Genomic DNA, 10,756 nt, shown 5'->3' with positions numbered 1-10,756 from the left:
TAATAATAATAATAATAATAATAATAATAATAATAATAATAATAATAATAATAATAATAATAATAATAATAACAACAACAACAACAACAACATCAACATCAACATCAACGGTAACCTCTGAAAACAAATTTCATGGCTTAGGTTGAAATACCACGTTACCACTTAATACCACGTTAGCCACTTTCTCCACTTAATATCATGTTCCCCACTTAATACCATGTTACCCACTTTCCCCACTTATTATCACGTTCCCCACCTAATACTACTTTACCCAATATAAAGGAATAAAACAAAACTAACGTCTTCCATTCAAAAACGCTATGCGAAGGATCTAGGGAAAAAAAATAGGAAGAAATTCAAGAACTAAATGAATTAGTGATTCACCTCTCAAGTGTAGCACATTTGAAGCAAAGACCGCGGCATGAGAATTTTAATAACGACACTCATATCGGTAAGGGCATCACTTCATCCGCTTTCCTACGTGAATTATATGTGATATAAATGTATTGTGATGTTGTGTATTGGTTATGTTTGTGTGTTATCTTTAAAATTAATATTAATAATGGGTGTGTTTAACATGTTCAAATTGTGAAAATGAATGTTATATGATACGTTGTTATAATGGTTGTGCTTGACATGTTGTGGTTATTCAAGGTGATTATTTTGTGTCTAAACTAGTTTAGTTTAGGACAAAGTTGAATGATCTCCTATAGTACCCGACCAAAGCCAGAAAACTTCTAATCTCAATGACAATTTGCGGTTGTTTCCATGCCATCACGACTTCTACCTTGGATGGGTCGACAACAATCCCTTCCTAAGAAATTACATGTCCCAAGAACTTCACTTATTCCAACCAAAATTCACATTTTCCTAGATTGGCATATAGTTGTTGCTCCTTCAGTACTTGTAGAGCTTGACACAAATGTTCCTCATGTTCTTCTCCACTCTTGGAATAAATTAAGATGTCATCAATAAAGATCACCACGAACTTGTCTAAGAATGGACATAAGATACCATTCATATAATCCATGAAGATAGCTAGTGCATTGGTCACTCCAAATAGCATCACCAAGTACTCATAGTGCCCATAACACGTTCAAGAAGTCGTTTGGGATATATCCTCTTCTTTCACTCGAATCTGATGGTACCCTGACTTTAGATCAATCTTAGAAAACACATTTGCCCCTTTTAGTTGGTCAATTAAATCATCAACGTGGAGTAAAGGGTATTTGTTTTTATTGTGACATTGTTAAGTTGTCGATAATCAACGCACAATCTCGACTTTCCATCCTTCTTCTTGACCATTAGTACGAAGGCTCCCCATGGTGACACCCTAGGCCAAATGAATTTCTTACACAGAAGGTCTTCCAATTGGTTCTTTAGTTCTGATAGTTCTAAGGGGGCCATTTTGTAAGGAGCGATAGAGATGGGTCAAGCATATGGAATAACATCGATAGAAAATTCGACGTCACAGGTTGAGGGTAGTCCTAGTACGTCAGGTTGGAAAACTTGAGAGAAATATTTCACCAATGGGATCCCATCGACAACAACCTCTGGAGTCATACTGATGGGTTGAGAAACACATGTTTTTGAACTCCTCCCTTCAAAGAAAACTTCAGTCTGTTGGCTGAAAGGAACTTCGAAATATCGAGATCTAAAATAGCACATTTCGTCAGGCGCACTCTAACATGACATAGTTGCTAGACAACCAATACATTCCCAAAATTACTCCAAGATGTTTTAGGGGAATAAAAATTAAATCAATCTTAAAATTCATTTTAAACACAGTCAACGAGCATTGCAAGCACGCCAAATTACATTTTACTGGTTCAGCATAAATGGTAAGGTAGTGACATCTAGTTGGAGCGAATCCACCCAATCTAATGAAATGAACGAGTGTGTTGCTCCATAATCATATATCACACCAAGTATCTTTCTAGCAATTAAACACTCACCCTGAATAAGTTCTAAGGAAGATGGTGCTTCTTCTCCACTAATATGATAAACATGTCCTCGAGTAGTACGGCGTGCAACATCCTTGTTGTTGACAACCTCCTTATTATCATAAGTGTCCTTCTCTTGAAAATATTTTGCAAGATGGCTTGGTTTCTGACAAGCATAACATATCATGGGGAAAAACCCTTACCTTGTCCCTTTTTCTTCCTAGTACACATTTTAAACTCCACAGAGTTGTTCACAAGGAAATGGAGTCCCAAGCTTTCGATACACGAAGAAAAGGAGGTGTGAAGGTGATGGTGGTTAGGATTTCGGTATTCTTTTTTGTTTGTTATTAGTGCGTATACATAAATTGTGGACTTAGGGAAATTTAAAGTGGAATTTGTTGGTTAGATATTGTTGAACAATCACTAGCAACCCCTTGTGGGTGGGCATATGGCTTTTGCTATTGAAACTGTCTGCCTCTATTTTGTTGGTCACCATTTCCCTGTTCAAAGGTAATATTTAAAGACATAATCCCATAATTAAATGATAAAGTTGTGGTTGATTTCTACCTGAGGTCTCGCTGGTCCACCAATAACACCTCTATTCAGGCGGCCCCGTTTCATGATCTCCACCTTTTTGCATTTCTCCACCAGCACTTGATACTGATGTATATCTAGGGGTCCCACACACTCCTTAATCTCATACATGAGTTCGCTTTCAAACCTCTCGCACATGTACTCTTCATCCATTTGGTTACGGAAGTAGCGGAAATGTTTTGCTAGGGACTCAAACTTTGTCGCATACTCGGACGCCGTGAGACTTCCTTGATATAGTCTCAAGAATTGGTCTTCTTTCCCAGCCCTAGCACTCTTCGGAAAATATTTGTCCAAAAACCTTCTCTTGAAGACTTCCCAAGTCATATCTTCGTGGTTTCCTTCCGTTATTTGTCTCGCCCCCTGCCACCAGTATTCAGCTTCACCAATCAATAAGTAGGCGACATACTCCACTTTCATTTTATCGGGGCAGTGTAGGATGTCAAATATCTTCTCAATCTCCTGCAGCCAGATGTCAGCCTTGTCAGGGTCATACTCCCCTTTAAATTTTGGCGGATCTTGTCGACGAAATTCAGTCAGTCCTATTGTAGCAACCGCTGCTTCCTCCCTCTGGTCCATTTTTGCTTTAAGTTAAGCCTGGATTGCAGCCTGCTGAGTCTGAACTGCAGCTTGTTGGGCCATTGCATTTATGGATTGAATTACTCCAGTCATGTCACTTCTTCCTTGGGGGATTGATCAGGTTGTGCGACGAGCCATACTTTCTACAAAGTATCTAATTAGGATGACAGTATGATCTAATTGTAACCTTAGGGTCGTAAGGAAGTATTTTATTCATGAATATATAGTAGGTTCAAGTTACACAATAAGTCGTGCACTATAGGGGTTTCTAGGAAAGAAAGATGGGTCAACGAACCAGTTAATAACCAAGTCTTTCCTTAGCCAGAATCCAGCTAATACAACTTTTTATGGCATTACTTTTCCTTTCATTCATGAGGACAATAGGTTCAGGTCACATGGTAATTCATGTATTAGAGGGGTTCCCAGTATTGAGAGGTGGGTCAACGGACCACTTAATAACCAAGTCTTTCCTTAACCAGATTCCCGCTTAAAGTGGAGACCAATTAATTATTGTATGTTTTCAAATCAAGTCAATCTAAATCAATACACATTAATTCCACATTATAGCAAAATAAAACTAATCATTCTATGATTCTAAAATTAAAAAAAATAATCAATTCGTAACAATTAATCGATAAAATCTTAAATGTACCAATAATTATTACAAAATGTCAAATTAAAACACGAGTAGTAAATTATTAAAATTCAAATCACGAGTAGTAATTCACAACATCATAATAGTAAATTCATAACATTATTAAATCATAAGTATTAGATTCACAACGGACGTACAATTATTTAAAAGAATTCAAATCACGAGTAGTAAATTCATAACATCAATAAATCAAGAGTATTAAATTTATAATATATAAAAAAAATTCAAATCATGATTAGTAAATTTGTAACGTCACAATATTCAATTCATAGCATTTTTGAACCAAAAGTATTAAATTCATAACATACAAACAATTATACAAAAAAAATTCAAATCACGAGTAATATATTCATAATGTCATTAAATCAAATTATTAAATTGATAACAAACAAAAAAAAAATTCAAATCATGAGTAGTAAATTCGTAACGTCAAAATATTAATGCATAAAAGTAAAAACTATTTTTCATTCATAGGAATTTAAGGCATATATTCAATCATAAATTTTAATGAGGTTATACAATTAATGATACATAATAGGAATTTATGTACTTAATAAAAAAAATAGAAAACCAAACAATTAACATAATTAATGGCACATAATAGCAATTTAAAAAAATCAGTAAAATCCAATAATTTGATAAACAAACAATTAACACAAGCAACATATAAAATATATGCGACATACACGAAAAGTTCCACCCCAAAAGTCCGAGAATCATTGCTTTCATACCATAATGTAACGCCTCCAATTATTCATCCAAAATGTTACGTAAAAAAATACTTATTTCTTAGAAAAGTTTACGATTTTTTTTTAACGCTTAACATGAATTCATTTTAAATAATTAGTAACAATCATGTTATTTAATATCATTAAGAAAATATTTATTCAAAAATTTAAAACAAAATAAGGACAATTATTCTTAACGGAAGGGAACCACTTCCGTATTTCTAGAATTCTAGTACATTTTAAAAGTTTGTGATAAAAGATTCAAAAAGAAGTTAGAAATATTGGACAATTCTGTTATTACAAAACCGTCTTAAAAAAAAACTCATGTTTACCCCACGTTCGCCACACGTCAATATTCATTAACTAATCTTGAATCTCCTCGAACTCATAAGTTCCTAAAATATTGTTATAAGGGTCAGTTTTATTCCATCATCCACATCAAACCAAAGCTAGACATAAGAAGAATAACACAAAACATATAAACGTAAAAACTTCCAATTTAAAATAAAAAATATACAAACCGGTAAATTGTATATCAAAACAGATGCATAATAAATGCTCCTAAAACTATATGATCCGGATATAAACATGCCACTAAGACAACTTTCACATGAAGATGCACATGCCATAACATGAAGATATAATATCAAATAGATATATTCCCATACATCCCACTAAGAATCATGTCATATGCATTCAAAATCACTTTTTAAAAACATCACATTTTTCACTTATCATTAAAAACACATCCATATCATGAGTATCACATATTCATAGACAAATAATCGTAAAAATTATGATATTCACCATATACACATAAAAATAGAAACTTGATATCATATAGGCCATAAAATTAATACTTGAACATATATAACAAGAAAATTCACACTTTAACTCATATACATAATAAAAGTTAAAACTTTATCACTTATAAGGTAAAATTTCAAACATTATTTCGTATTCATCATAAAACTACAATTTTATCACATATAGCATAAAATTTCATACTTTACTCCATAGAAGTCATATATTATAATTCAATCACAACAAAAATAGGGATTTCATTATTTTAATCCATTAGTCTACATTTGTTCCTTTTAAAATATAAGTAATCACAATTATTTATTTCGTTTCATCCAACCAACGGTCTAACTATAATTTGTGCGAGGAAAAACCCTTACCTTAGTCGTTTTCCTTCCTAGTACATGTTTTAAGCCCCACGAAGATGTTCACAAGGAAACGAAGTCCCAAGCTTTGGATACACGAAGAAAAGGAGGTGTGAAGGTGATGGTGGCTAGGGCTTCTGTATTCTTTTTTGTTTATTATTAGTGAGTATACATAAATTTTGGACTTAGGAAAATTTAAAGTGGTATTTGTTGGTTAGATATTGTTGGGCCTTAATGAAGAATTAGAGTGATAATATGTCACTCTTTTTGTGCTTTTTTTTTTGTTAACCTTCATCATAAAACCCAAGTCACAAACACATAATCCAAATTTCTATTCTTTCAAGTGGGTTGGGTCATACCAAGCCTCAAACTCTTAGCCCAATTTCTTCTTGCACTAGAAAGACACATCTACATACAATATATGTATATATATATATATATATATATATAAACTCCCCATTGATTTAAAAATTCTTACTAATAACTTTATCAACTACAATAAGTCGAACAAATAATTATAACACGTAATTTAGTATTGAATAATATTGATAGGTTCAAATTATTTTTAAATAATAAATTTAGAGGATGTTACAAATAGTTTCGTAAGTTTAAAGTATTAGGAGGGAACGTCTATTTTGGACCACTTGAGTGAATTTTATGGGCTCCTTGATCAGATGTTAGGAATGGCTATCAAGTTTGATGATGAGCTCTTAGGACTAATGTTATCTTTGTTAGAGTCTTGTGAGACATTTTGGGTTTCTATAACGAGTTAATCTCATAACAGTGTTGTTTCATTGGAAACGACTAAAGGTGATGTTTTGAATAGGGAGATGAGAAGGAAGGCACATGGTTCTTCATCTCAATCTGAAGTTCTTGTCACTGAAAATAGGGGGAGAAGTCAGAAAAAGGAACTGAAGGGTAATGATGGTGTATCTAAGGTAATTGGTGTTGGTGATGTATGCTTGCAAACCAACATGGGAGTGCAATTGTTGCTTACAGGAGTCAAACAAGCTTTAAATGTTCGCTTCAATTTGATCTATGTGCATATGCTTGATGAAAGTTGTTTTGATAATTATTTTCCTTCTAGAAAGTGGAAACTCAATAAAGATAACTTAGTTGTGGCTAGAGGGGAGATAATTAGTAAACTGTATTGGACAAAAGTTTTGGTTGCTAAAGACATGGTGTATCTAAGTTTGGTGTTGAGATTTATATTAGAGATTTAAAATATATTTAATTTTTAAAATATTTTCAATTACATAGAATGATATTTAGAATCAAATCAACTCAATATTATTCGTATATAAATTTGATACAAATTCAATTATTTAAGAATGATATTTTATGAAGGTATGTCCTAATTGAGTAAAAAGACGTTCATTCGCCATAACTCAAAATTTATTTTTTTTCTCTTTTAAAAATTTATATATTTTTATTTATTTTATTACCAAAAAATGAATATGATTTGTTATAAAGTATAGAAAGAAATATGGTCAACAAATAGAAAATGTTAAAATTAATATAACTGTTTTTCATCTAAAAATGTTAGAGAATAATTTTTAAAATAAGTGTTTTTCATCTTAAAATGTTAAAAAGTAACTGAAGATTTCTTCCATAAGAATGAAGAAAATGATTTTTTTGATGCCAAATTGTTTTATCTCCTTATAATATCTATTTTTTAAAATTGAGAAAAAGATAATTATTATTTATAATTGTGATACCAATGATCATTTTATTCTAATAATATAGTTTGAATGTATCATTAAATGGATATAGATTTAGATATGAATATTTTACGTGTAAAATATTTATTTTTCATGTGTTATATTATTCTAAATTCAATATAATTTAATATATTAATTTTTTTTCAATATTAACTTTACATGAAACGATCATTGCGAATTATACATATTGTCCATCTAAGTCATAAAATTTTGTTGATCACAAACTACAAAAATATAAAATTATTTTTAACTCATATTTGGAGAAAGAGAAAAGAGGAAGAAAATAATGTCTCAAATGGTAATAGGGTGGTGGTTTAAAATAGTAGATTTATTTGACTACTTATTTTATTTTGAAATAATTTGATTATGTAATTGAATCATAAAATTATTACTATATATAAAATATGAATATCATATTTTGAATGACTTTCTCTTTAGAGAGTTTTCAATATATTATTTATTTTTGCAATATTTAATTATTTTGTGAATGAGATTGAATAATATCTTTTTTGTATTTATGATAATGAAAATTCACAAAAGCTAGTGAAAGTAAATATGTATAACTATTGCTTTAATAAAACATTAGTAAAATTATATTTTCTTTTTTTTTTATTTAACATCTTTTTCTAAAATATTTTTTTCAAATAATTTAGTTGTTAGATTTGCACATTTTTTATGTAGAGAAATGCTAAATCCAAATTGAAACTCATACCTCTACATATAGATATCTTGAGTTATCTTTACGGACCATCTTACAAGTAAATATAAAAATATTTATAGGTACTCGCAAGATGGTAAAATGATAATTTGGAAAAGTTATAAAATCAATAGTTAATATTATGATCATCCAAAATTGATTATACATGTGCCATAATATTAACTATTGATTTGATATTTAATGATTGATATTTATTATTTGATTCTCTAAAATGAGTTGATTATATTATCAAATCAGATATTTGAGGTATATTTAAGAGGGAAAAAATGATATTACAATCCTAGAATACATACAAAAAGTTTTAAAAGTTAGAAGAACTAGCGCATAGACTAAATAACACTTGTATTTTAAAACAGATGAAATAGTTTATAGGGTAAACCATTGTTAGATCATCTGAGGTATCTGACGCTGCCGTTTTTGTCCTTGACTTAATAAAAAAATTAAATTATTTGAATTATAAAAATAGTCTCCAAAAGATATAACTTACTGTCATAAAAATCGCTAAACATACAATTTATTGTCAAAATACCGTTAGAACGTCAAAGATTAAACTGACTGATATTTTCATAATTTTTAGGCTAATATTAATATTTTGCTGAGTTAGAGACCAAAAGAACAACGTTATACTTTCAAGAACTAAAATTGAGGTGTACCCTAGTTTATACTAAGTACGTTCCTTTTTATAAACATGTCATTTATTCCACTTATAATAATAAAAATATGTACTAAATTTAATACTTTAATATTATATGTAGATGTTCTTTGTAGATATAAATTAATAAATTTGCGATTTTCTTTCTATAAATTCTATTTTTTCTTAAATAGTAAAATGAAAATTTGTTTTTTTTTTTGTTTTGTTTACATATAAAATAAAATATTTATTCGAGGGAGTAGTATACAATTTCAAATAGAATTTAAAAGATAAAACTGTTTGGCATAAAGAATTCATTCTCTCTCAAACCTCCTCTACCCTTTTTTCATCCACCAACCGATTACACGGGACACACTCTAACATTCATCCATTGCTTTGATCAATTGTTAATGCTCTTTGAAATCAATTTATTTCAACATCAAATGCTTTTTATTACTTGATTTAATTATTTTTTTCTTGCGATACTTCCTACAGGTTTAACTATTGCTTAGACATGGAGAAATTTGTTGCTGCCACAAATGTAAAGGTTAGCAACCATATACCCGATGATCTTGCCTTCTTTATTTTGTCTAAATTGTCTATAAAATCTTTGTACCGATTTGGATGTGTACGCAAAGCTTGGACTCTCTTGTTTGAAAACCCTCAATTTATGATAATGTATCGCAACTATTTCCTTTATAATAACCATTCCTATTACGATGGTGCTTCTATCCTCCTGAATCATTGTCTAGTTCCTTCTGGTGAATCAGGTGAACCAAATGAACTACTCCACTCTACGTTGTATTTACTTTCTGGTGACAGGTTTGAGAATATGGTCAAATTAGATTGGCCACCTCCATTTCACGAGGATGACAGTTATATTGATATTTTGAGTTCTGTTTGTGTTAACGGGACTCTTTGTCTCACACAAGGGAGCAACCCGTACGCAAAATGTGTATTTTGGAACCCTACTACTGATGAATTCAAGGTCATTCCACTTAGTCTTTTTGAGTATGTACCTTATCATGACACTATGAAGACCTTTCATGGTTTTGGTTATGACCATGTTAGAGATGACTATAAAGTGATTCGACGATTAGATTTCTTTCTTGATTGCCAAGCAGATGTGCCATGTGAAGCAGATGTAGGTTTCGACCCCGATGTGGGAGATATATAGTCTAAGAAGTAACTCTTGGAGGAAACTTGATGTTGACATGCCTTATTGTACTATGAATGATGGAGTGTACATGGATGGATTTTGTCATTGGTCGGGTATAGATAGTTTCCATAGTCTTAGTAAGGTTGGGCCGTGTTTGGTATCATTTGACTTGTGCAATGAAGTGTTCCTTACAACACCTCTTCCCTCATACATGGTTGACCATTATTATCTTTTGCGCATGGTGTTGTTAAATGGATCCATTGCTCTCATAATATATGATGAATTGACTGCTTTTCACATTAGAATATTGGGTGAACTCGGTGTGAAGGAATCGTGGGATAATGTCTTCATTGTCAAGCCCTTACCTTGCGCTCAACATCTTATTGGAGTAGGAGAGAAAGGCGGTATATTCTTGAGAAAAAATGATGATGAACTAGTATGGTAAGATATGAGTACTCATACGATTGAGGAGCTTGGTGTTAAAGTAAGCCGAGGTTATTGCAACATTGTAGTTTATAAGGACAACCTTCTCCCAATTGTAGGTTTAAGACTTTGGTCAGTAGAAAATAATAGTGAAAAAATGATTGAAGTCATATCCAAATTGGTTTTATGTTGTATACAAATTGGTTTGCCAAGTATATGGCAAATCTAGAAGCTATCTAATAATATCAATTTCACTTTATCAATTTTATTTTGTAGTTTACTCTTTCTATTTACAAACTCATCTAGTTTCCATTTTAATTGTAACAACAATCTTTTCCCTTTGCTTAATGGACTCTAATTCAATATGGAAATACCTAGTTTTGGGAAACATGATATTTTAACGAGCAACATATCTCTGTTTGACCTCATCATGTATGCCATC

The 10,756-nt window shown here is 31.1% G+C and overlaps 2 protein-coding genes across 2 annotated transcripts; one reads left to right on the top strand and one right to left on the bottom strand.

Moving 5' to 3' along the window:
• Positions 1 to 1,431: 1,431 nt before the first annotated feature.
• On the bottom strand, positions 1,432 to 3,113 carry LOC101507682 (uncharacterized). Its single transcript, XM_004514039.1, has 3 exons — positions 2,511 to 3,113; positions 1,826 to 2,109; positions 1,432 to 1,627 (listed from the first exon to the last, which is right to left on the bottom strand). Exons 1-3 carry the CDS (start codon positions 3,111 to 3,113, stop codon positions 1,432 to 1,434), a joined length of 1,083 nt encoding a protein of 360 aa, XP_004514096.1.
• A 6,848-nt stretch (positions 3,114 to 9,961) lies between these two features.
• On the top strand, positions 9,962 to 10,336 carry LOC101508008 (uncharacterized). Its single transcript, XM_027330370.2, has one exon. It carries the CDS (start codon positions 9,962 to 9,964, stop codon positions 10,334 to 10,336), a length of 375 nt encoding a protein of 124 aa, XP_027186171.2.
• The last annotated feature ends 420 nt before the right edge of the window (positions 10,337 to 10,756 follow it).

The sequence above is a fragment of the Cicer arietinum genome, chromosome 6, assembly GCF_000331145.2.
Source record: "Cicer arietinum cultivar CDC Frontier isolate Library 1 chromosome 6, Cicar.CDCFrontier_v2.0, whole genome shotgun sequence".
Classification (NCBI taxonomy): Eukaryota; Viridiplantae; Streptophyta; class Magnoliopsida; order Fabales; family Fabaceae; genus Cicer; species Cicer arietinum.
Note: the sequence above shows the minus strand (reverse complement) of the source record. Positions and strands in the feature narration are given on the sequence as shown.

Bases quoted from the DNA above. Each gene is read 5' to 3' on its own strand.
- LOC101507682 (XM_004514039.1), bottom strand. From the start codon at position 3,113: ATGGACCAGAGGGAGGAAGCAGCGGTTGCTACAATAGGACTGACTGAA. The intron at 2,110-2,510 runs GTAGAAATCAAC...TATGCTTGTCAG, and splicing joins GTGGACCAGCGAGACCTCAG to AAACCAAGCCATCTTGCAAA. The intron at 1,628-1,825 runs GTAAAATGTAAT...AGTTCCTTTCAG, and splicing joins TTACCATTTATGCTGAACCA to CCAACAGACTGAAGTTTTCT.
- LOC101508008 (XM_027330370.2), top strand. From the start codon at position 9,962: ATGAATGATGGAGTGTACATGGATGGATTTTGTCATTGGTCGGGTATA.